This window comes from Pelobates fuscus, chromosome 5 (genome assembly GCF_036172605.1).
Source record: "Pelobates fuscus isolate aPelFus1 chromosome 5, aPelFus1.pri, whole genome shotgun sequence".
Lineage (NCBI taxonomy): Eukaryota > Metazoa > Chordata > Amphibia > Anura > Pelobatidae > Pelobates > Pelobates fuscus.
In genome coordinates, this window is record NC_086321.1 from 348746452 (window position 1) to 348772386 (window position 25935).

Sequence of the window (25935 nt, forward strand, 5' to 3'; positions counted from 1 at the left end):
TTACCGGCAGCCACATTCTTTGGCAACCATGTTGGGGTATAGCCGAAGGGTCAAACCATTCTCGTCTGCCACCATAAGCCATTGCCCTTGGTATTTTACAGGAACGCAACATGGAGGTCTATCAAGTTGTGGTTGCTTTCTCTCCTGCAGTTGGATTAGCAAAACAACATGGGCCTGGTAGTCACTCTGTGTTGTTTGTGGGAAGCGGCACGGCCCCACACAGTTGTTGATGTTGATTTCATCAGGGAGGTGAACATGCTTATATTCTGCATACGGTTTAAGGCTGATGATAAGGTCCTGAAGGCGGCAGTAAGATTTAGCACCAGCACCCCGGTGCTGCCGTGATAGTTTCTTGTGGTCTTGCCAATATGTACGAATTGCTTGCAAGACTTTAAGTAGCATCAAAGAATGAAGTTTTCTATGTTTGTGTTCTCCCAACTGTAGTAATTTGTCTGTCCTGGGCAAATAGCTAACATTAAAGAAGCCATGGCAGAAACTCAGTAGGTGTTGAAGAATTTGGACTTGTTCTCCATCAGACAAAACCTCTTCCAGATCTTCCAAAACCTCTTGGATTTTCACAGTCATTTTATCCAACAACGTTCCATTAAATTTTTCTTGAAATGTAGTTCCCAGAAGATATTTACTCCCTGGCAAAAAAAGAAAAACCAAGGGTTCTTGAGACTCGACCAACCACTCAAGTGCCTCAACTTCTGTAACATTGAAAAGTTGAGGGTGCAAAACTCCACCTCTGGTATCAGCAGGATCAGGGGAAAAATAGACAGAAGTCTTTGCCTTGCCTTTAGAACCCATAAGGAGAGAGGAGAAACGAGCCAGGGTCTTCAAAAAGTCATCCTTCTCAACCACAGGTTGAGTATTCATGCTTTCTTTAAAACTGTAAATAGATGTGCCTATTAATTCAGGTTAATGGAGTGCTAGCATATAAGCAAGATAAACAAAATTAAATATCTACTTTATATAAGCCTAAAATTTGGATTCTGAAAAATCTACACTTTAGTGAACAAACATGTTGCATCTCTACAAGTTGTCCTGATTTTTCTAGAAGTATACAAAGAAATGAGCAGCAATCCTAACAAACCTTGCAGAGTTGTATGTGTTTGTAGTGTCTGTGTGAACATGTTTTATATGGAGTGTGTGTGTATGAATATTTGTGTACATAGCTGATTAGTGTGTAGATTTGAGTATGAATGCAGGGGTGTATTTTTGTTTATATGTTGGCATTTAAATACAGGGGTGTGTTTATTGTAGTGTCAGTGTTTGCAGCAGTGTATTTGTGTGTACTGTTTGAATCCACGGGTGTGTTTGTGTGTGATGTTGGGGTTTATGTGCAGGTGCGTGTTCACATATACAGATGCACTTGCCACGCAAAGATACACATACATTGCCACACACATTAACACACATATGCATAGACATACACAACATGCACAAACAGGTCCACAAGCACTGACCCATATGCATACATCTTAGAATCACTCATCCTCCTGCTGTGAACACTTTAAATGTCTCCCCTGGGCCCTGGTAAGTCTCCCTCTATTTTGGTGCATGACCCTGAGTGTCAGGCTGTCCCCATGGCACTTGTGATAGCAATGGGCATTGGCAGACCCCTTAACTGCTGGGGTCTGTCACACTGGCTGCACCACCGATAGTTCCGCACCTCGTTTAAAATATAAATAAAACATAGCATTCTTACAAACATAAATATGGACAATGAGCTAGTTGTGTTCTTGTTTCCATAAATGTAATATTTGCATTTTGTATATTACAATGCAACGATACATGACAAAAGTACAACACAGAAAAAAAATGTATGGTGCATATAGGGGAAAGAAATACATGTAATTATACACCAGAACTGTTCCAAAAGCCTAATAGGCTTTTCAAATAAACCTTTAAAATAGATCAGGACCGCCATCAAGGTATGACAACCATGATGGTTGTCATGGGCCCAGACTGCTCACGGAGTTCCAGGCCCCACATTCCCTAGATTTTCGATATATATATATATATATATATATATATGCACCTGCACCCTGCAGGCCCCCCGTCAGCTCCTCTGTCTCTAACTCTCACGCGGCCATCAGAGTGTTGCCACGGGTTACCATGGCAACGCTCAGCACAGGACGCTCTTGCGAGCGTTACAGACAGAGGAGCTGCTGGTAAAGGAAGATGGAGTGTGCTGCGGGCCCCTACTGCAGTGAACAGCGCCTGTCCACTGGACCACCAGGGAATGCGATCTCCCCCTTCCCTGGCCACAGGTAAAAAGCAGGGAGTGGGGATTAAAATGTTTAACAGGTGTGTTTAAAAAAAAAAATCTCCCCCACTAACTGCAGCTCCTATTTTACATACACTACATACCTACACAAACACACACTATGCATTCATAATATATATATACACACACACTATACACACTGCATCCACTACGCAAACACATACTCTATGCATTCATAATATATATATATACACACACACACTATGCTTTCATTATATACACAAACCACTGCTTTCACTATACATACTACCTCAACTACACACATACACTACATGCCTCGACAAACACACACAGCATTCATTATACACACGCTACATCCCTACACAAACACACCATACCGGTGGGCAGACTCGGGGGTCTGCCCCAGATCTTGAGCTGTGGTAGGGGCCCCAAAATTTCTAAAGGCAGCCCTGAAATAGATATACAAGTTAGAAGGGAATACAAACCTGGATTCAGGGTTCTCCAGAGAAGCTTCTGAGATGGGGAGGGAAGCTTCTCTATGTGATTGTCCTAAAACCATGAATAAGGCTGGAGTAATCTTGGTGAGACACTTGTCTTTCCCAAAAAGGAGCCTTTCAATTTCAGGTTTTGGTAGGCCAGGTCCTAGTAGATGGAAAATAGAGAAGCCCAAACATAGATTTAAAAAAACGAAGATACACATGCAAAAATGATATGGAGAACTGACGATTTAGGTCAAAATAGGAGAAGTGTAAATTCTTTAACTCTAATAACCTGGGTTTCGTTGACACAAAATAGTTTCTCTGCTGGTGCAATTTCATACCCAATTATTTTACCATCACTGGATGTTTCTGCGTTACAACCTGGAATGTATTTATCCTCATGAGTCAATTCTTGGTAGATCCTCCGTTTGCTGTAAAAATCTTTACCAGCTTTACACATTTGGATCCTGTAATTTATTTTTTAAACATTCTTAAAAAAAAAAAAAAAAAGAGTGCTATATATATAGCACTCTGAAGTGATTCTTGTGCCAGGGTTGGTCTGGCACCCACCCATTAGGTAGTCAAACATTTTACTAAATGTGTGACAAGTTACTTAGGGTACTCCGGCCGCTGATCACCCTCTCTAAGAGTCATAAGCTCTACATTGAACTCATTGTCTAAGAGCAATCAGCCAACACTCTCAGCCAGTCATCTGACCCTGCAAGGTAAGAATTAGCTCAGGAGGGTTAATAGAACCTCCAGCTGTCACTGATGGAGGTGGCCAGGGCTTAGTGGACCCAGGTAAGAAGTCAAAACTTTAGTAAACCTTTTACTCCACCCTTGTGGGTGGAATAAGAGACTCGCAAATGGGCTGTGTCGGAAATAACTACACACAAAGAAGGGGAGTAAGAGACACACACACACATTGGGGGGTAATGTAAACTAAAGGTAGTTTAAGACACACAAATAGTCACAATGCAAGATTAGATAAAAGAAGGGGATAAGATAGACTAAAGGCGGTAAAACATTCTAAAGGAATGTTAACAGACACACAGGCGAAGATGCATTTTTCAGGGGGGTGGAGGGGATGACAAAATGCACTTTAGTTTGTGTAGCCAAAACTCCTTGCATTGGTCCTGCACACTGCATCCACTTTACAAACACGCACACTATATCCCCTACAAACAAATTACATCCCTTACTATAATCCTGAGTGCCAGGAAGATGGTGGTGGGATGGGGGTTGGTTCCTGATGACAGGATCAGGGGCGGGCCCAGGCCTTGAGCTGTTTAAGGGACCCAAAAACATTTTGATGGTGGCTGGTAGGAATGGAGTGATGGATGTCACTTCTATCAGACTTTGGCATGCTGGCAAGGAAGCCACAATGTCAGCATCATAAAGGACTTTTCAATAAACAGGGACATTTAACGACTGTGGTAAGAGAAAGGTCAGACCAGAGGTGCACCTCTATGAGGACATAGCGGCACTGGATTGTAAGGTGAGTAGAGTCATAACAAGCTCCATTTAAACAAAAATATAAATCTGCATTTTTTTCTTCCACAATAAAAAATATGTTGTACCCTAAAATGTTATTAAGATGTTGTAAACATGAAATGGTAAAATTCGAATAATATCTACTTTATTTTCAAGTTAATAATAATACTACATGTGGAAATGTCTGGGGGTTGGGAGAAATACTTGTATAAAAAGGCATTGTAACAGCAATTTAATATTTTGCATTACTGAGCCAGACTATTTAAATATATTTTAGTAGGAAGTATTTATAGTAAAATGTTAAAAGGATCATTATAGTGCCAGGAATACAAACAAGTATTTTTTGATACTACAGGGTTACAAATCCAATTTAAGTTGCCTTGACCCCCTTGCCCATGTTAAAAAAGATTTAAAAACTCATAACGGGTCTGGTTGAGGCTGGCTCCGCCTCCTTGGCTAAGATCATCAAAATTGACGATCTCAGCCAATCCAATACTTTCCCATAGGAAAGCATTAAGAGGCTATTGCGCATGCGCTGCAAAACAATGCACCTATCGGCATCTCCTCATAGAGATGCATTGAATCAATGGGATAGCATGCTCTGTTCCACTTAAAAAGCACCCAGTTGGTCACACTCCCCATCCAATCACATACCCTAACCGTGTGTGTGTGTGTGTGATATTATATAGATATATATAGAGGTGGCTGCGCTTCTCCATTCCTCTCGCCCCACCACTTGCCCACTAGATCCTGTCCCATCTCACCTCATCAGATCTCTCTCCCCTTGTCTTGTGCCTATCCTAACACACATCTTTAACTGCTCTCTCTCTTCTGGCACTGTTCCTGCTGACCTTAAACATGCCACTGTAATACCTATCCTGAAAAAAACATCTCTTGACCCGTCCTCCCCCTCTAACTATCGTCCCATATCCCTGCTCCCTTACTCATCAAAGCTTTTGGAAAGACTTGTCTTTACCCGTGTGTCTCACTTCCTTAATTCCAACTCTCTCCTTGACCCTCTTCAGTCTGGCTTCCGCCCTCTCCACTCTACTGAGACTGCTCTTATCAAAGTGACTAATGACCTAATCTCCGCTAAATCCAAAGGTCACTACTCCATATTAATTCTCCTTGACCTCTCTGCTGCCTTTGACACAGTTGATCATGCTCTCCTCCTTCAAACTCTTCAATCACTCGGTCTCTGTGACTCTGTCCTCTCTTGGTTTTCCTCCTCTCTCTCCCAACGCTCATTTAGTGTCTCCTTTTCCAAGGATACCTCCTCCCCTTGCCCTGTCTCGGTTGGAGTTCCCCAAGGCTCTGTCCTTGGTCCCCTTCTATTTTCTATTTATACTGCCTCTCTTGGAAAACTTATTGCCTCTTTTGGATTCAACTACCACCTGTACGCTGATGACACTCAGATATACCTCTCCTCACCGGACCTCTCCCCTGCCGTCCTGCAACATGTCACTGCTTGCCTCTCTTCCATCTCTGACTGGATGTCGTCACGCTTTCTCAAACTTAACCTCTCTAAAACTGAACTCCTTGTCTTTCCTCCTCCTAATACTGATCCTCCTCTCTCACTCTCCCTTCAAGTCAGTGATATCCACATAAGTCCATCCCTACAAGCGCGCTGTCTTGGCGTCATACTTGACTCTGGTCTCACCTTTGAGTCTCACATCCAGTTTCTTGCCAAGTCCTGTAGGTTCCAACTCAAAAACATAGCCCGCATCCGCCCCTTTCTTACGCAAGATGCTACCAAGGAGCTTGTCCATGCTCTAGTAATTTCCCGCATGGATTACTGTACCCTCTCCTGATTGGTCTCCCCAAAAGCCGTATTGCCCCGCTACAGTCTGTAATGAATGCTGCAGCTAGACTGATTTTCCTCTCCAGTCGGTCCTCTCACACCTCGCCCCTCTGCCAGTCCTTACATTGGCTCCCTGTATCCTATAGGAGTCAATTCAAAGTGCTAACCCATACATTTAAAGCACTGAACAATTCCAGCCCCTCTTATATCTCTTCACTGATCCAGAGGTATGCCCCTCCTCGTACCCTCCGCTCTGCCCGCAACCACCTCCTGACCGCACCCGTATGGCCAACTCGCGCTTGCAGGACCTCTCACGGGCGGCTCCTCTCCTATGGAATAACTTGCCTACTGCCATCAGACTCTCCCCTAGTCTTCAATCATTTAAGAAGGGCCTTAAAACCCATCTCTTCAGGAAAGCGTATGGCCTCCCAGAGTAATCTCTCCCTTACATACCTGTCTCTTGCTCTCTCCTATGGGACAGTGCTTCACTCCTACTTGATATTTCCTATCCTAATGTCTCTAATACCACACCTCCCATAGACTGTAAGCTCATTTGAGCAGGGTCCTCTTCAACCTATTGTTCCTCTTGTAAGTTTTCTTGTAATTGTCCTATTTATTGTTACATCCCCCCTCTCAAAATATTGTAAAGCGCTACGGAATCTGTTGGCGCTATATAAATGGCAATAATAATAATAATAATAATAATATATATATATATATATATATAAAATGGGAGGAGGTGTATTTAGGAAATCGGCCTTGGGGCAGCACAGAGGCTAAATCCAATCCTGTACAGCTGTGTATCACTTTGTGAGGAGGGGGGGGTGTTTTTTTTTTTTATGTAGGTAAACTTCATATAAAGTATCAGTAATATTATATGCATAATACATCAAATTGTCAAACTCCATAATACAATTTTTTCAAACAGAATTTTTCACTAAAAATAGAATTAGTCCTTATCGACTACTGGTGAGTCTATCACTTACCATCAGAATGGTCTTTTAAATGGACAGATAGGTGAAATCTTATATGGTCAGAAGTAACATTCTTCATGGTCCCTCTCACTCTAAAGACCAAATATTGGGTGGATGTTGACATGCACACAACCTGCAAAAAAAGTGTAATTTTTCCGATATGTTTGTGCATCATTAATGAAAGTCCTAATCTACCCTTTATCCCTCCCCCCGTCAAGTTAATCTAAGTCGCTTAAAGGGACACTCTAAGCAATATAACCCCCACACCGTGGTGGTTATGGTGCCAGGAGACCCTGGGTGTCAGCTGATAGTAACTGTCAAATCATTTATGAATGGTTTTATACCTTGCTGTGCTGGGCGCCTGCGCTGCTTCAGGTCTGAATTGCTATGATAAATCAGAAGTCCAAGTTACCAAATTATCACACCAATTCATACCAGCATTAGACAGTATTTACTGGCTGAGAGGATCAGGTGATATCATAGCCAATGACTACAGTCTAATCCTGTTATGAGTACGGGTACAATACAAAACAGTTGACACAAAGTTAAATCTTACCTGATCCTGTGGCTGACCTTCCACTGACACCAAGAGTTTGGATGGATGACTCCCCGCAGAGGACTTCTGTGTGTCTGGGTAGACCACAAGTGCCAGGAGGTGAGTGTGCTGCAGTAAGGGGTAGATGTGTTCCTCTATGGTGCCCTGAAACTCCAGGATGGTTCCAGGCTCCCATTCCACTGGAGACAACAAAATACTCACATTGATTTCCTACAAATTAAAGACCTGGAACGTACAATTCTGACCCCGAACAACTGATGCCTCCATTTCTGAGTTGGAGGGCCGTACTTGAAAACGCTACCAAAGACAGTGATCTACAAGCCCAATACACAGATAGGTACAAAATGGACGTGTATTGATTGCACTGTACCTATTTCAGTAATGAACCACAGGGCAAAGAAAAACATACATAGGCAAGAGAAGCCCATGTGACTGTTCTTCCTGAGTTTAAAGGACCACTATCGTGCCAGGAAAACATACTCGTTTTCCTGGCAATATAGTGGGCACCCTCAGGGGTCCCCCTCCCTCAGGGCTAGATGGAGAAGAAGGGGTTAAACTTACCTCTTTTTCCAGCGCCGGGCGGGGAGCTCTCCTCCTCCTCCCCGCCTCCTTGGCTGAATGCGCATGCGCGGCAGGAGCCGCGCGCGCATTCAGACGGTCTCATAGGAAAGCATTTGCAATGCTTTCCTATGGACGCTTGCGTCTTCTCACTGTGATTTTCAATGAGACAGACACTAGAGGCTGGCTTAACCTTAATATAAACATAGCAGTTTTTCTGAAACTGCTATGTTTATATAAAAAAGGGTTAACGCTAGCTGGACCAGGCACCCAGACCACTTAATTAAGCTGAAGTAGTCTGGGTGCCTATCGTGGTCCTTTAAGAGTCTTCTCCACCTTCCCCCGTTGTGTCTAGGTTCCCTTGTCTGTATTTTGGAGAAAGAGATTCCAGCAATACAAAGTGTATTGTGAAGAGTCAGTCACACGTTCCGTAATGCTACTGGTGCCTATACATAACTAAACCAGAAATTGTGGGGAATCTGCAAGAAAACTATAATTTTAGGTCAAAATAGACAATCTTAAAAAAATAGGGTTTCATTGCTGCTGAATTTGTCAAATCCGTTTTAAAGTAAATCTAGCGATTCCACAGTGGATGCTCAACAATTCACAGTGTAGTGAATACAGTCCGCAGTGGAGTTATCCGAGTGCCATAAAATGGATAACAATAGCAAGAACTGAACAGATCTATTTTATTCTTTTATGCGAAGATGTGTGTGTATGCATGTGTGTAGAGGAGACTGTTTGTGTTGTAGTGTGTAAAGGGGTATGTTTGTGGCTTACTGTGTGGGGCTAGGGCTTGTAGTGTGTTTCTGGGCTGTAAAGTATATGTGTGTGTTTAAAGGGCCTGCAGAGTGTGTACACCTAGGGGGTGTTGTGTGTGTACCCAATGGCTGCAGGGGGTTGCTTTGTGTGTGTACATATAGGGGGTTTAGCGGGTATAGAGGTGTAGTGTGTGTATAGGGGACATAGTGAGTGAGAGTGCATAGGGGGTGTAGTGTGTGTTTATTGGGGATATAGAGAGTATGTAGTGCATTTGTATGTGTGCAGGAGGATCAAAGTGTGTGTTTATAAGTGGTGTAGAGTGTCTGTGTGAGTGTAGTGTATGTCTATAGGCGCTATAGAGTGTGTGTAAGTGCAGGAGTGTAGTGTGTGTTTATAGTCGTATAGATTGTGTATAGAGTGTGTGTTTATAGATGGTAAAGTGTTTAGTGTGAGTGTGAGTGTGTGTGTGTATAGGGGGTATAGAGTGTGTGTAGTGTGTCTGTGTGTATATAAGGGGTAGGATATGGGATTAAATAACTAATTTACTAAATTTAACCCCTTAAGGAAACATGACGGAAATATTCCGTCATGAGTTCCTTTTATTTCAGAAGTTGTGTCCTTAAGGGGTTAATTAATTTTTTTAAAAGTCAAAACAACAACACATTTTCTCCCCCTATTACATCTCGGGGGGAAGGGGGAGCATGCTGATCCCTGGAGATCCAGTGGGTTAGTTATGTCTGTACCAACGCAGGGTCCAGATCATATATCTCCATTTCTCGAGCGCCGGTGTTTCAGAGCATTGCCGTGATTTACCAGGGCAATGCTCTGACAATATCAGAGCTTGATAGAGGGAGAGGCTGCCCTGCATGATGCCTTTCCCCACTAATCTTATATTCTGCCCATGAAGGGACAGTGCAGCCTCTTGGGGCATTTGCCCAGAATGCCCAATTGCCAGTCTGAGATGAGATAGATACAAACTGACATGCATACATGCAAATATTTTTTTATCAGGTTTAACCACTAGAAGATGAACTGACAAATTGTATTTACCATGTTGGTAAAATCATGCAGTTTTGACAATTCACAAGTCAGTGAATGTGCCTTTGTAAATGCTGTCATTGTATGGGTTGACCTAAAGTAAACACAGTAAAGCTACAGACTTTGCATCTCGGATTATATAAACTCTATAGAGGAAATTTAGCCTAGGTATGCTAAGCCTTCAAAAATAAATACATACACACACAAACAAATATGTACATCTAATACACAATTCTACAAGCACCAAACAGACCAGAAGACTTGCTTTTCACACAGAAATATCACAATTGCAGTGAGGTTACTACTGCAAGGGATTCTGGGTGGACATATCAAATTTGTTCAATGAATCACCCTTTTGCCTCATTTAGTCCACTTTATACGTGGATTCCTTAGAGCAGTGTTTCCCAACCCAGTCCTCAAGGCACACCTACCAGTCCAGGATTTAGAGGTGACCCAGTTGTGTCTAAGGTGTTTTTTCTTTTTTTTTCTAAAAACACCTTAGCCACTGCTGTGTAATCCCTAAATCCTGGACTGGTAGGTGTGCCTTGAGGACTGGGTTGGGAAACACTGCCTTAGAGCAAGGGTTCCCAACCCAGTCCCTCAAGTACCCCCCTACCAGTCCAGGATTTAGGGATTGCCCTTTTGTGTCTGTGTTTCTTTCTAAAAACACCTTGGACACAACTGGGTGATTCCTAAATCCTGGACTGGTAGGGGGTACTTGAGGACTAGTTTGGGAACCACTGCCTTAGAATATATGTCTGCTGTATAAAACAGCTTTGAAACATAACTCAGGAAGAGGTGCAAAGCCAACCACTATATTTCAAAGCTGTTGCAATGAGAAGTCTTTGTTAAGGCAAGTGCTCTGGGCAATTAACTGTCTGGAGTTTAGCTTCACAGACCAGGAAGTAACAGGATCTGTTGTCTGACACTTATTTTTAAATAAACCTTGTTACACCAACTGGCTGTCAATCAATTTCTATTGAAATCTGCACTTTGTAAAAAAAAATTTTTTTTTTTAAAAAAGGACATGCAAGTGCTTTAGCGGTCTGAAGTGTCCAACTTTCACGATGCTTTGTAGTTACACAACATCTAAATATCTACTTTTGAGCACCCACTATTTGAAGAATATAGAAGTGAAAGGACAGACAAGAGTAATCATCAAAAGATCGGTGGGCGGATGTACATCTAACATAAGATATAAAACTGTATTAGATCAAAATTGATTTAGGAGTATGAAGATTTACATATAACATATAAAAGATGAGTTTGGTTGAGTTGCATTTGCAAATTTAAGGAAACAGGTGTTCATTTGTTGTTGTTTTTTTGTGGGTTCACATCATATCAGTTCAAATGACCAACATCAGAAGGCTGTTCAATCCAATGATCTCCTTGACCCTCAGGAAATCTTTACAATATTTATTGCATTTACAAAATATGCAAATATTGCCCAAATAGGTTTTGCTTCAGATAAACCTATATACGGATATCCAGTAACCTACCGGAATTTATGACTAGATAGACGTAAAGATTGCAGTCCTATTTAGAAACAGCTAGACAGCCATTAGCAGCAATCAAAAGTGAAGGCTTACTTACCTTTCTCCATTTGAAAAACCACCAAATGTTTTCCTTCAGATTCTTGAATTAATTTTGCAAGTTGTTTCATGATTACAATAGTGGCTGATTGCTTATCATCTGGACACATTCCAAATATCTCTAGGTCACCTGCTTCCCACAAATCACGTTTAACCGCATTCAGGAATCCACGGTCATAGTCCCTGAGGATTCCTTGGGTCTCCATGTGGCCCCAGTCATGCCCAAGTACTCCAGTTCCTTCCAGCCCACATTCCACACCATGCAAAGTACCTTGATCCATGTCAGGATTTATACGATGAACAGGTTTGTCCAACAACTCTTCCACCTGTAACACTGGCTCTTTCTCTTGTCCAATCCAATCTTGGCCCATTTCCTCTACTTTACTAGGCAATGTTTGGGACAAAACAGGTAGCAATAGTAGCCACCAGCAAAGATTTCCTTTTCTCATCATCAAATTATTGGATGCAAAATGTAGGAGCAGTCTCAACAATAGCAGACCTATTTTTCGAAAAGCACACCAAGGCAGTGAAACATCTTGCAAAAGAAGACTATCAAGTCCTTAGATAGCACCTTGGAAAGGAAGAGGGTGTTGTCACATTCGTGATGTTTATTCTGTGAGATGAGGAGATGCTGCCAAAATTTTTTCACCAGGGAGGGATGTTCCCGTATTTTGGACTGAAGAGAGACCTTGAGTTCCCTGTGGGATGTATATTCCCAAACTAAGAGGTTCATTGTCTATTTTTTTTTTTTTGCCTGATGGAATGGGATCCCTTGCCACCTAGTTTTAGAAAGCTGCCCCTGTGAAAGAATCTAAACCACCTTGTCCTTGAATGGGGTCAGGATAACAATACCTCTATTGCTTAAAAGAAAAAAAAAAATTATTAAACTTTACAAAGCAAAGCACTTACAATGGAATAATCAGAGGGTCTTGCAGTGCAGAACAACATGCTATGTGTTCTACAGTGAGGGAGAGACCTACTGCTAAAATTGTTACAAATCCAGCATTACTTGCATATTCTTTACAAACTTTCACACGGATATTCTAATCCTTTCATAGCCAGGTGTCTGACAACTCTAGTATTATCAACGCTGCACATTTTATTGAAACACCAACATCAGAGTTAAAATAAAACTCCTTCAATTTCACCAAGTATTATTCAAATATTTGCCACAAATTAAGTAATATTAAATGTTTATATTATAAATTTACAATACATGTATATTTAATAATACAGTGAGCCTCAATGTTGCACCGTACACGTCATCCAAAATCAGGTTGGGGGGAGAAACACCTTTAAAATCCAACATTTAAATGGAAACTTACACGGACAAAATCGATTGAGATTTTTTGAATTATAATTATTTTTGTCTACAAACTGCTTTAAGCCGGATATGTGATTTGGCTAAAATAATAAATTGTCTTGTGGCGGTCTTTTAGGTGATTTTTGTATCTGGAAGCCAATTAGCACCTGGGCATGATCACTTGATCTACCTTATTATATGTTTTTATTTATCAGACAGTAGCAAATTATACAACACAAATATTTGCCCAGCAAAGAAGATATTTAGAGGAAATACAAATTGACAGAACGAGCTGTAGATACACATATATCCTAATTCACTGGAAGCTTGAGGCAGACAGGAAATAAAACCGAAAGCAGGCAGACTACACAAATCAATTGGGTTTTAACTGTAAAAATATAGTTATAGATTTATTTTAAATGCGGAGAATAAAAATTATTTTTTTTGCTGGTTAGGGACAGTCACTAATCTTAATTACCAAAAATCTATATTGCCTTGGTGTTAGGACATTCTATATAAAAATACTACAACACACTGGCTATTTATGTTAAATTAAATATAGTATGTCAAAAACCATACAAAAAAAACGAAGACATTTATTAGGATTATAGTAATTTATTTCTTTTTGAACTAATTTTACCTAGCAAAGGTTAAATGATGGACATTAATGTTATTTAAGATGATGGGATCCTTTAAAATATAATACATTTCTTTACACTCAAATTGTGAGTTTTGACAGCACCAGTCAGCTTTCAGGCCTAGCCATACAGCAACTGCAGTTGAGGGGTCTTGATACCACAAGGATAAGTTTTTACAAGTAACAGGTATATTCCTTTTGATAAAAACATGTGAAATTTAAAGTATCTCACTGCGATAAACAGTGAGCCACTCAGAGACTGGGCAGCCATCAAGATTCAATGCTATCATTTTATTTCGAAAATAGACATCGACAAATTTAAAAAGATAAGCAACCATCTTTATTTCAAGCGGACCTATGCTGCTTGATGAAACAAACACAAAAAAGCACACATTTTCAACATACCTCAGTAGAAAATCGTAATTTAAAACATTTTCAGTATATCGTTCTTAAAGTGCTATGTATTTTACAATCATAAGCAAAGGCTACAACGTCTGAAAAAAATACCAAAAACAAAACAGTCAAATTTACTCAAACTGTCCAGTTTATTTAAAGATTTAAAATAAATGTTACAAAATGTCCAAAATATCAGAACAATGAGAGATCAGTTAGTAGGTGGGGGTGGAGGGATATTTGTAGGTCCATCACTAGGCAGAGGGGGCCTCAACATCGGTGGCATTGGTCCAGGTGGGAGAATGCCAGGTGCTGGGGGAGGTACACCAGGTGCTGGTGGCGGTGGGACGCCTGGGGCTGGTGGAGGGGGGACACCAGGTGCTGGAGGTGGAGGAACCCCTGGAGCAGGAGGTGGAGGGACACCAGGTGGAGGAAGACCTGGTGGAGGAAGACCAGGAGGAGGCACGCCAGGTGGAGGCACAGTAGGATTCGGTGGAGGGGGAGGAACACCAGGAGGTGGAACACCAGGGGGAGGCATTGAAGGGGGTGGTCCAGGTGGAGGTACACCTGGAGGAGGTACCACTGGAGCAGGTGGGAGCTGTGGAGGAGGACCTGGAGGAGCAGGTGCTCCAGGAGGTATAGGAGGCAGCGGCATACCACCTGGAGGTGGAGGTGGCATGCTTTCTGGTATTGGAGGACGAGGTGGCATCCCATTGAGTAATGGAGGTGGTGGTGGTCTTTTAATGCCAGGTGGTGCTGGAGGCAAAGCAGGTACTGGTGGAGGCTTTTCCATCTTAAAGTGGAACTGCAAGAAGAACTGAGAGGGACAGGGAGAAGAAAATAATTTATTTTTTTTCTTCAAAATTTGGAATACCCATTACTCCCAAAACTAATTTATACATGTCTTTTGATTTTTAGCTGTGATTATTTAATAGGAAAAAATAACCCTGTTCATGACATCTCTACATTAATGCATAGTTCATTGGTTATTTTAAATGCCATTATAATTAATCTATAAAAAAAAAAAAATACTTTTATTTCTTAAACACAACCTTTCTGCCTCTATATCCCAACTTGCAAGACTATAACTTTCTCAAAACATTATGTCATGACTTATAGAAGAAAACAAAGCACTGCTAAAGAAAGTTAAAGGCATCCAGACCACTTCAGCTCATTCAAGTGGCCTGGGTGCACTGTCCCAGGTCTCTTAACCTTGCAAAGATAATTACTGCAGTTTTTAAGAAACTGCAATAATTAGCTTGGTGGGTTAACTCCACTTTAACTACCAGACAGCCACTAGAGGGACTTCCGTACCGGCAGGTGCATTTTCATCGCCTGACGTCCTCACGCTATGCAGCACTACCCAAAACCCCGTAGGTAAGCACTATAGAATGCTTTAATGCTTTCATATAGGGGACATCCTAATGCTGGCGCGCCCATTGCGGAGGAGCGAAGGCGGACTCGAGCGAGCATCAAGGGGCATCAGCTCTGGACTGATGTAACACCTTCTTCCCCACAAGGGAGGGGGAAGCTATAGCGCCAGGTAAACACTATACTACTAAACACTACAGGCACTATAGTTTCCTTTTAAGGGAGTACATTTGGCTGAGAGTCTACTGGTTAAAGCTCAATACAATGCTGTATTGCAAAGTACCAAATTCTATTATGTATTCCAAGTTGAAATACCATCTAAGTGTTACATTTGCAAATTAAAAATAAATATGTCATGTTCTTTCCTAGTTCAAAATGTAAGCACATATGACTGGTTACCTGTTTGGTTTCACGATTCCAGTGGGTCCAGAATTTCCCTTCAACCTTGTCAATTTCTCTGCTTGGGACCTGAAAAAAATAAAAATGGAGATCTCCATGTCAAAGGATAATCTGATATGTTTATTAAATCTGGTCTTGTTTATGTGGACTAAAGACATGTGAGTACTCTGATTCTGAAGCACCATAAAAATAGCTAGATTCCATAAAAACTATTTTGATCTATAACATGGAAGCATCACAGTAAGATGGGGGGGGGAAATATATATATATATATATATATATACACACACACACACACACTAAATCCAATATGCTTGAACTCCTGGTGATAATCACGATATTGCCCGTGCTGATCCAGCAAAATTAGTAGAAATCCCAGTAAACTGAAAGCATCCAGAGTCTTTGATGTATGTTAAAATTTAACTTTCAATTCATATAAAAAAATAATAAAACATCAACCAATGTTTCGGCTCACATCTGGAGCCTTTTTCAGGATTTTATTTGTCATCCCGAAGAAGGCTCCAGATGTGAGCCGAAACATTGAGGTTTTATTATTTTTTTATATGAATTAAAAGTAAAATTTTACCATACCTCAAAGAACCTGGGGTGCTTTCCGTTTACTGGGATATATTATATATATATATATATATATATATATATATATATATATTGGATCAAATCATTAAATATATATTAAAGCTGCAAACGACGCAAGAAATACAAATTGCTTGCATCTAGAGAGAGTGCCACACAGTAGCCATGGTGCTTGGATACGTATGTCTTAGTTTGAAATGCTGTATAAGCAAAGATCGCAGCGTCAGGAGCCAGCCCTGAACAAGCCCCCTCTCGGTGCCAACCAGGTCCTCCCCCAGGAATGTCCCATCCCGTCCCGGGAGGAGGATTGGGCTGCAGGAACAATGTGGGACACATGTTTTATTTATTTAATTTTTATTGGTTTGATAAGGGACCACGCCAGCAAGGGTTGCTCCTTCAAAGACAGTGTTTTTTTTCATTCCCTCCCTCTCTTGCCATTTGAGAGTGGTAAATAAATTCCAGACAGAAATTTTAGATTAGATGAGAACTATCATGGATCCAGCATGGGCTATGTTTTTTCTGAACTCAATATAAAGTTCAGCCATGCAGAGTGGGCTTCTTTTACAGAAAAGCACAGATCCCAGAAGGTACACTGTGGAGATGAATGGCATTACACCGTGCAATGTTTCACTATAGAAATAAGATGAAGGGGAGACTGCAAACTAGAGTAAGAGGGCAGTGACATTACAATGCCAACATAATACATATAAATAAAACATTCATTCTAAATTTTCAAGGTAAATTAAAAAAAAAAAAAAAAAAAGATGGTAGAGTACATGGTATTAGGTGTGCAAAGGAACATTTCAAGCACTTATGTAGTGGCTGGCGCCCTCCCACTGGCGTCTTCCCTGTCTAAGCAGTTTGAAAACTGAGCACAAAGTGAGAGAGCACTGCATGGCAGGAGGTAGCTCAGGGGAGCTAATGGAGGCTTCCAAAAGGTTCTGCCAGCTCAACAAGGCAGCAAATGCCATGCAGACCCCATATAAGCGATTACATTTCCCCCTGGGAGGGCTTCGGGGCACACCTTGCACCATAGCCTCGAAGGTAGTATGTAGTAGTTATGGTGCTTAGAGTGTCTGGTAGCAGCATGTAACTGTTCCCCTTCCTCCAATTATTTGCTGCTTTCTATTCCATTATTGTGGTTCACTACTCAATTTGGCAAATTATATACATGCATGTGGACAGTAGAGAACAGCTAACAAAACATTTTAGTTTTGTGATAAAGTGACAAATCTACTAAATTGTAAATCGTGTCTGCTCATCACTTTGAGGGACTTTCATCATATAGAAAAATGTGTAAATAAACATCAGAAACACCAAATATTTTAGTTTCTGGAATTTACTCAAATGAATTAGGCCCACAGGTGATCTCACCTTAAATGCAATTGTCTCATATGGTTCAGCAGCCATCAACAGGTACTGCCAACGCCTATCCGGAGGCTCAATTCTCTGCTCATAAGCAGACATAAAACGGTGCCTAGGAATGATACTTTCTGCTATTTCTGGATAGTCAATCTGGAAAGAAACAAACAGAATTATAGCAACAATTTCGAGCACATTTACTTTTGTTGGAAATCAATACTCCAGGCTGCAAGTTGCAAGACACTAAAATAGCACATTCCTCACAGCGAAGTATCTGGCACCAGCAGCTAAATTCCAAACACAATTGTTTATGGACAGAAAAGAGGGAGTCGAGATTCATTCTAGACAACACTGATAGCAGTAATTTGCTGTGTGATCTTCACCCATGAATAGGACAGTGACAAGGCAGACTAACATTCCTAGTAGACATGTTTTAATGGGAAAATCATGTAAAGATTAACAGTCAACTAGTGCTCATGCTTGTATGTTTTTCTGCATGTTTTCTTTGGGGGTATATGAAAAAATAAAATAAACACCAATCAGAGGCTTCTCATCATTCACACGATTGAGGCTCTGCTATGCTTTTCAATGAATTGTAGTACAGCTAATTGAGATGGGGGAGGGCAAGCGCACACAAGAACAGCACACACACACCGCTTCTGCTCAGTGACAACCATGGATGTGTTTCTGCACTCAACTATAAAACTGAACTTTTATAAACCGTCACAAATACGACGGAGACTCCATACAAGCTGAAGTGCTTTATGTGTCTGGCGTGTTCCTTTAAACAGAGATCATACCACAAATAAGCATTACACAAGACGAGGGTTCGTACCTGAAACAGAAGAGACTGCTGGCCTGCCTCGGAATCCCGCTGTTTTGTGACTAAAATAATAACAACATTTAAAGTCAAATAAATAAAATTCAATAATAAATATACATAAAGCAAATGAAACGAAAAAGCTCAGTCAAAATGTTCACCTTTGTAGCCTGGCCGTCCAATTTTTACAAATTTTTTCACCTCAACCTTCACTTTTTCTGGTGCGGGTTGTGCTGGTGCTTCTTTAGCCTCTTTTGCTGCTCGACGTGCCCTTATTTATATATTAAAAATAAAAGTTAACTTTCCGAGTCGGAAAACGTATCATATCAACCAGCAAAAGAATGGAAACGCAATTTATAGAACCTGATGCGCAGTTTCCAATTTGCCTGGGTCAGAATGATCACATAATTTGAAATGGTTATGCACTAACAGTTAATACCTTCTCAAAGGAAAATCTTGTGTGACCTTAGACAATGACTACTGAAGAATAGATATTGTCGGTCAAATTCCTTATATGGTAATATTGGAAAAAGATCCGTTGAAAAAATTAACATTACTTTGGTTACACATTGTGAATTTTGCTTATATGGGGTTTTGTGGTTTTTTAATGTTAGATTTATGTTTTTTGTAGGGTCTGTTCTCTATGTACTCAATATGTTTTATGGAAAGAAATTGAAAATAAGCCATAATAAAAAAAAAATAACATCTAAAATAACACAAGAAATAGGGAGGATGGGCATGCTCTGTGTGAGAGAAACACACTCAGAGAAAGGAGAGACACAGCCACAATGATTGATTGCAGCAGCTTTGGACAGGCAATCTGAGAATGGTGTGAGAGAACAGAAGTTTTATTTACACAAATTCAACAAAGTGTTGGTGACTTTTAACTTAATTATGGGAAGCAAGTCTGTTTCCCCCAACAGCAATATGCAGGACAAGAGTGCCTTACAGCAAATGTAATACCTACTGAAAACATGATGGACGCTCTCAGTATTTTTTGTTACTTGGTGGGCATTGGGATTTGGTGTTTTGCAGTTTATATTTTAGACCACTAGGGGAAGTGGTCTGCCCCATCTTTTGCACTCATTCAGTATAACACGATTTGTGTTGAGTTCTGTGCTCCTACATTTACAAATGATTGCTTAAAGGAACACTATGGGGTTATGAATAAAAACATGTATTCCTAACACTATAGTGTTGAACTACTTGTTTAGGTACCAGGGCCCTTTAAGATTGGAGAAAAGGGTAGCTTTCCTAACCTTTTCTCCAATGCCGCGCTGGTCTCGCTGTGGCTTGGCCCCGGCTCAATGGCTGATTTCAGCAATCTTGAAGATCTCAAACAAACCAATACTTCCGCAGCAAAATGCACTGTCCAAATCAGAATCTCCTCATAGAGATGCAATGAATCAATGCATCTATACGGAGGAGCATCCAGCACCTTCATTCAGAGCGTGGACACGCTGAATGTAGGTGCTGCGCATAGCGCACCAATGAAACAGGAAGAACCTCTAGTGGCCGTCTAAGTGACTGCACCTAGAGGGGTTACTAGGCAGCAATGTAAACACTGCCTTTTCTCTGAATAGGCAGCATCTTCATTGCTTAGCCTGTAGGGACATGCTATAGACACCAGAACCACTACATTAACCTGTAGTGGTTCTGGTGACTATAGTGATCCTTTAAAACAAAGCAGGACCACAAACATTGGCTGAATGTACCAGCTGAACGCTTTCAGACAATATGTGCAGTCCTGCATCAGCTCACGTTCAGTGTTTAGTTAAAGACATGTGCGCATATTGACAGTAAGTGTAATAATGACCAGTTACAAGGGTGGAACTTACAAATTTGTCTGATGTTTCTTTCCTTGTGTGTGAGCCAGGTAACTACCCTAAAAAAAATAAAAATATAATTATTAAGCGTTAAATTCAAAAGCAGCAGACTTTTTATTTTTTTAAAACATTTTTGTATTTGTTAATGGACTCTATTGCTACAGGTTTCATGCCAAATTCCTAAAATACTGGACAGCTTGCTTGACGACACACCTGATAGTTACTTGTCACACAAATAGATGAGATTACAAATCAGCCCTTAAAAGACATTTGCCAATCATACGGTCTCAACTGAAAAATATGTCACACTGCACACAAGAACACCAGGATCTAACACACCTTTGTTAAATTTTCCTTTCTTGCGTTTAATGTGTTTTATCCAAGAATATAACTCACCTCATTGTTGTGAAGGGTAAGACATAGTTTACATTCGTAAGAACCCAAGTGGTTTTTCATAAAATAGGGATCCTGAAAATCAAAACACAAACACGTACATAAATGATAATGCGGTTATGTAAGAAGTGCTAGCTCAAATTACTGCAAAAAAAAATAAAAAAATTAGACATTATACCACAAATACGATATTTGACACACTGAAAATGTTTTTATGAAAATGACATGTTGCACGGGTCCTATAGAATATAGGAATGTATCCAACAAAGTGGAAAAATAAGCCCATTTAAAGCCATAAAGCCTGTTTTTCCTTCTTCAAAACAGCACATACAATACAACTTAAATAGACACAATGGGCACCAACACTCATTTTGGATGGACCTCATAGGCAATAAGGGAATAAAGCCTGGAGGTGCTCCACCTTTATTGAGACTTTCTTTTGAATATTACACACATTGCTACTTGGGGATTGTGTCGGACAGGACACTATGGAGGTATGCTACACCGTGTGTGTTTCTCTCTCTCTATATATGTATATACCAGTGTGTGTGTATGTATATATATATATATATATATATATATTTACACACATACACACACACACACAGGTCTGCTTAGCTAGGCTCCCTTGTCACACATTGAAAAGGGAGCCTAGCCAAGCATGTATCCCCCTTAGAGGTAGTGTTAAGCCCCATGATCTTTTGTGGTATTTGCTTAAATTTTTTTTTTTTTTTTTTGTAAATATTTATTTTTTTATTTTTGCGGGTAATCAAGATCAACAGGTTACAGCGTGTGCAATAAAAGGTTTCCATAACATATCACATCATGAAACAACAACAGCAACACATGCATTTTAGAGACCCATTTTTTGTGATTTTTCGCTTACATTCCTCACATCTGCGCTGTCTAGATAAGTAATTATGGCCTGGAGGTTATTGGTAGGATGCTTATGCGCCCGCAAGGTTTTTAGGGTATAAGCTGAGCATCTAAGGAAAACCGTTTAGGGTGCATAGTGAGTGATGAAGGTCGACATAGGTCGTGCGCAGACCTAGTATGTACATGGTGGTGATCAGTAGGTAGTTATGTCAGCTAGGCATGCTGATTGGTGTGCCCCCGGGTATCAGCTCGGTGTTACAGGAAGGAGCACGTTAAAGTAGATGGGGAAAGGGGCAATGGGGGGAGTAAATAGCAAGGCTTGGTAACTGGTAGTCAGCTTACGGAGCCAGTTATTGGTAGCGGTCATGTAGCAACTGAGATTGAGAGTACATAACATGTGTGGGAACACACAGAAAAATAATAATACAATGGTAAAACAATATTATAAAAATTACGAACTTATTAAAAACAGTATCAAACATTGTTTGGTAGGGTTATAAACGGCAGCTGGGGCCGCAGTCCATGGTATCATCAGGTGGGTGAGTCAGGTGTGCCCGATCTCGATCCTCTGGGTACAAATGGATTGATATTAGCGACAGTCCAAGAATGGCTCCTGTCCGTTGGGGCCGCCTCTTTTGGTAGGCCGAGGGCCTGAAGGAAAGCCGGTGCTTCTGAGTTGTGTGTCAAGAGGTGTAGTTTGCCTGCTTTCTCAGCAATCAGTCGGTTCTGCCCCCATCTATATGTGATGGTATGCTCGCGAAGTTGTTGTGTAATTGGCCTGAGAGACCTTCTCCATGTCAGGGTATGCCTGGAAATGTCTCTGAAGAAGGTTAATTGGGCCCCTTCAAAGGGAACAGTGGGTGAGCTTTTCGTGGCGCCCATGAGAGCCCCCCGATCAGAGTCTCGGATAAGTTTAATCAGAACATCCCTGGGAGCCCCCCCAGGGGCGCTTTAGGGAGCCGAAAACAAGAATCCACTCCTATTTGCTTAGCTTGTTTAGGTAGCAGTAATGTGGCTATCAGCCTCCGGCAGTAGTGGGGTAATTCAGAGTCAGTGACTGCGTCAGGCACCCCTCGGATCCTCACATTCCGTGCCTTTGCCTTGTCTTCCAGAGTGGCTAGTTGTGTAGTCAGGGTGCTGCATTGCTGTTGTAGTGAGCTTAGGGCCACATCTGTTGCAGCCTGGGCCACCCCTATACTTTTAACATCGTCTTCCGCCATCTTCACCCTCCCTGTGAGCTTGGAGGTTTCCTCCCTTATCAGGGCCATGTCAGCCTGGAACATGGCTTGTATCTCCCTTACTAGGGCCTTAATGTCGGCCTTCGTGGCTGGGGCTGAGTCGCCTAGCTCTGTGTGAGTTACGGGCTTCGCCTGTACCTTAGGTGGAGGTGAGTAGGAAGCCGTCTGGCTCTCGTCGTCCGACGAGGGCGAGGTATAGGCCTCGGCCGGCGCCATCTTGCTCGGGTCCAGCCGCATGGTCGGGCGCAGAAAAGCTCCGATATCTCGGGAGCCCGAGCCGGGATCAGCCTTATACTTTTTCGTTTTCTTGCCCATGTTGAGGGGCACACCGGAGGCGTTTTGTGGCTTCGTAGAGTTGCCGTTTTCGTCGTTATGTGGAGTTTAGGCAAGATACCCGGAGGAGCTGCAGCAGGACGCGTCTAGCTCGCTCGGGTGCTGGCTCCGCCCCCCTAAATTTTATATATTAAATACATTGTTTATATAATGAATTCGGAATATGGGGGTTATTTCTACTCCATAGTTTACCTTTAATTTGGGGAGTGCTGATTTATGTTGACCTCACAGCTTATTACTTGATGCAGATATACTCCTTTATTGTAATCAGCATTTAAAACCTAAATGGCAATTAGCTTACGTTTCCACTCAGAGCTTTGCTTCATAAACAAAACATTGAGGGGTGCCAAAAAGGAAGAACCACAGATGTTGTAGAATTACAACTCCCAAATTGCTCTGCGTGCCATTAGAATGACAAAGCATCATGGAAGTTGTAACTTTAAAACATCACACCTGCCCTAAATGAACGCACATCTACTTATTATTGAATATGATCCCAATACCTTGTTTATGTCAATGGTTTCTAAAGCTAGTTGGCGTAGACGTTCCCTTCTGTCCCTGTTGCTTTCAGAAGCAGATGCCACTCCGCCGCTGCCGGTTTTACCACCGGCTCGGTGCTGGAAATCCATGGTTGCCTAGATTTTAAGTACCAAGCAGGGTCAAAAACCTGAAAGAAAAAAAAAACAGGATTAACCTTTGCGTTGTAGTCTTTGCTTGTCTCCTCGTATCACAGGTTTTGGGGTCAAGGAAAATCTCACCTATGGGATGTTCTCTACAATAGGAAGTAGGGATCAACCCTGATTCCTCTCCTGCAACTGTCAAAAATAACCCACTAAGCCCTCAGTTAAATACTTTTTTTTAGCAACCTACTTTTCTACCCCTACCCTTAGTGTCACTGTAGCCTACTCCCTCTAGCACGTAAGCTCACTGAGCAGGGCCCTCAACCCCTCTGCTCCTGTGTGTCCAACTTGTCTGATTACAGTTACGTGTCTGTTAGTCCACTCATTGTACAGCACTGCAGAATTTGTTGGCACTTTATAAAATATGAATAGTAGACCAATTATCATCCGATATTCAGCAATATGGGTATCGGACTATAATGGTTGACAAATATGCAGGCGGCGACCATGCGCACACTATCTTCAGATCCAACTCTCCAATTCTCACTGGCTGTCAAAGTGTCCCGCCAGAGTTAGTGGTACAATATAAACCCAGCTGTTAGCATGCACAGAGCCACTGGACCACCAGACCCTCCCTGGTCACAGTTAAAAAGCAGGCGGGTATCGGTACCTGTTATCGGCCTGAAAGGTCACAGATTAGCTGACACATGGTGAGACAGGGATTTGATTCACTATATAATGCAGGTAATTACCTCAATGCCTGCGGTGTATCCATCCTCCCCTCCTGTATTGACCACATAATACATTGTATCCATCCTCCCTCCTGTATTGACCACATAATACATTGTATCCATTCCCCCTCCTGTAATAATACACCGTACAATGGATACAATGTATTATTACAGGAGGGGGGATGGATACAATGTATTATTACAGGAGGGAGGATGGATACAATGTATTATTACAGGAGGGGGGTGGATACAATGTATTATTCCTTGAGGGGGGGTGGATACAATGTATTATTACAGGAGGGGGGATGGATACAATGTATTATTACAGGAGGGGGGATGGATACAATGTATTATTACAGGAGGGGGGATGGATACAATGTATTATTACAGGAGGGGGGTGGATACAATGTATTATTCCTTGAGGGGGGGTGGATACAATGTATTATTACAGGAGGGGGGATGGATACAATGTATTATTACAGGAGGGGGGATGGATACAATGTATTATTACAGGAGGGGGGATGGATACAATGTATTATTACAGGAGGGGGGATGGATACAATGTATTATTACAGGAGGGGGGATGGATACAATGTATTATTACAGGAGGGGGGATGGATACAATGTATTATTACAGGAGGGGGGATGGATACAATGTATTATTACAGGAGGGGGGATGGATACAATGTATTATTACAGGAGGGGGGATGGATACAATGTATTATTACAGGAGGGGGGATGGATACAGTGTATTATTACAGGAGGGGGGATGGATACAGTGTATTATTACAGGAGGGGGGGATGGATACAATGTATTATTACAGGAGAGGGGATGGATACAATGTATTATTGCAGGAGGGGATGGATACAATGTATTAGTACAGGAGGGTGGATGGATACAGTGTATTAATACATTGTATCCATCCCCCTGTAATAATACATTGTATCCATCCCCCCTCCTGTAAGAATACATTGTATCCCCCCTGTAAGAATACATTGTATCCCCCCTGTAAGAATACATTGTATCCCCCCTGTAAGAATACATTGTATCCCCCCCTGTAAGAATACATTGTATCCCCCCCTGTAAGAATACATTGTATCCCCCTCCTGTAATAATACATTGTATCCCTCCCCTGTAATAATACATTGTATCCACCACCCCCCTGTAATAATACTCTGTATCCCTGCCCCCCCTGTAATAATACATTGTATCCCTCCCCCTGTAATAATACATTGTATCCCTCCCCCCCCCCGTAATAATACACTGTATCCCTGCCCCCCCTGTAATAATACATTGTATCCCTCTCCCCTCTCCCCTCTCCCCTCTCCCCTCTCCCCTCTCCCCTCTCCCCTCTCCCCTCTCCCCTCTCCCCTCTCCCCTCTCCCCTCTCCCCTCTCCCCTCTCCCCTCTCCCCTCTCCCCTCTCCCCTCTCCCCTCTCCCACATTCCATGCCTGCACACCAACCTCCTCTCTCGCCGGCCACCACCAACACAGCCACACCGGAAGCGGAAACCAGCGAGCCGGAACCGG

The 25935-nt window shown here is 41.7% G+C and overlaps 2 protein-coding genes across 2 annotated transcripts; both read right to left on the reverse strand.

The window, feature by feature from the left end:
- AMH (anti-Mullerian hormone) lies at window positions 1–12055 on the reverse strand. Its single transcript, XM_063453288.1, has 5 exons — window positions 11510–12055; window positions 7559–7737; window positions 7015–7135; window positions 2740–2896; window positions 1–892 (listed from the first exon to the last, which is right to left on the reverse strand). The coding sequence occupies exons 1-5, from the start codon at window positions 11958–11960 to the stop codon at window positions 1–3; spliced, it is 1800 nt and encodes a 599-aa protein (XP_063309358.1). The 5' UTR covers window positions 11961–12055.
- A 1914-nt stretch (window positions 12056–13969) lies between these two features.
- On the reverse strand, window positions 13970–25926 carry SF3A2 (splicing factor 3a subunit 2). The gene is made up of 9 exons (XM_063455871.1): window positions 25870–25926; window positions 23557–23720; window positions 20610–20681; window positions 20226–20272; window positions 18549–18658; window positions 18403–18452; window positions 17580–17720; window positions 15612–15680; window positions 13970–14658 (listed from the first exon to the last, which is right to left on the reverse strand). The coding sequence occupies exons 2-9, from the start codon at window positions 23680–23682 to the stop codon at window positions 14053–14055; spliced, it is 1221 nt and encodes a 406-aa protein (XP_063311941.1). The 5' UTR covers window positions 23683–23720; window positions 25870–25926; the 3' UTR covers window positions 13970–14052.
- Between the last annotated feature and the right edge of the window lie 9 nt (window positions 25927–25935).

Excerpts from the sequence above, each read along its gene's own strand:
- AMH (XM_063453288.1), bottom strand. The coding sequence starts at position 11,960 with ATGATGAGAAAAGGAAATCTTTGCTGGTGGCTACTATTGCTACCTGTT. Across the intron at positions 7,738-11,509 it reads GGTTTTTCAAATGGAGAAAG|TGGAATGGGAGCCTGGAACC; the intron begins GTAAGTAAGCCT and ends TGTTGTCTCCAG. Across the intron at positions 2,897-7,014 it reads TTTAAAAGACCATTCTGATG|GACCTGGCCTACCAAAACCT; the intron begins GTAAGTGATAGA and ends TCCATCTACTAG.
- SF3A2 (XM_063455871.1), bottom strand. The coding sequence starts at position 23,682 with ATGGATTTCCAGCACCGAGCCGGTGGTAAAACCGGCAGCGGCGGAGTG. Across the intron at positions 20,682-23,556 it reads AAACCATTGACATAAACAAG|GATCCCTATTTTATGAAAAA; the intron begins GTATTGGGATCA and ends TTTGATTTTCAG. Across the intron at positions 18,453-18,548 it reads TGGACGGCCAGGCTACAAAG|TCACAAAACAGCGGGATTCC; the intron begins GTGAACATTTTG and ends TTATTATTTTAG.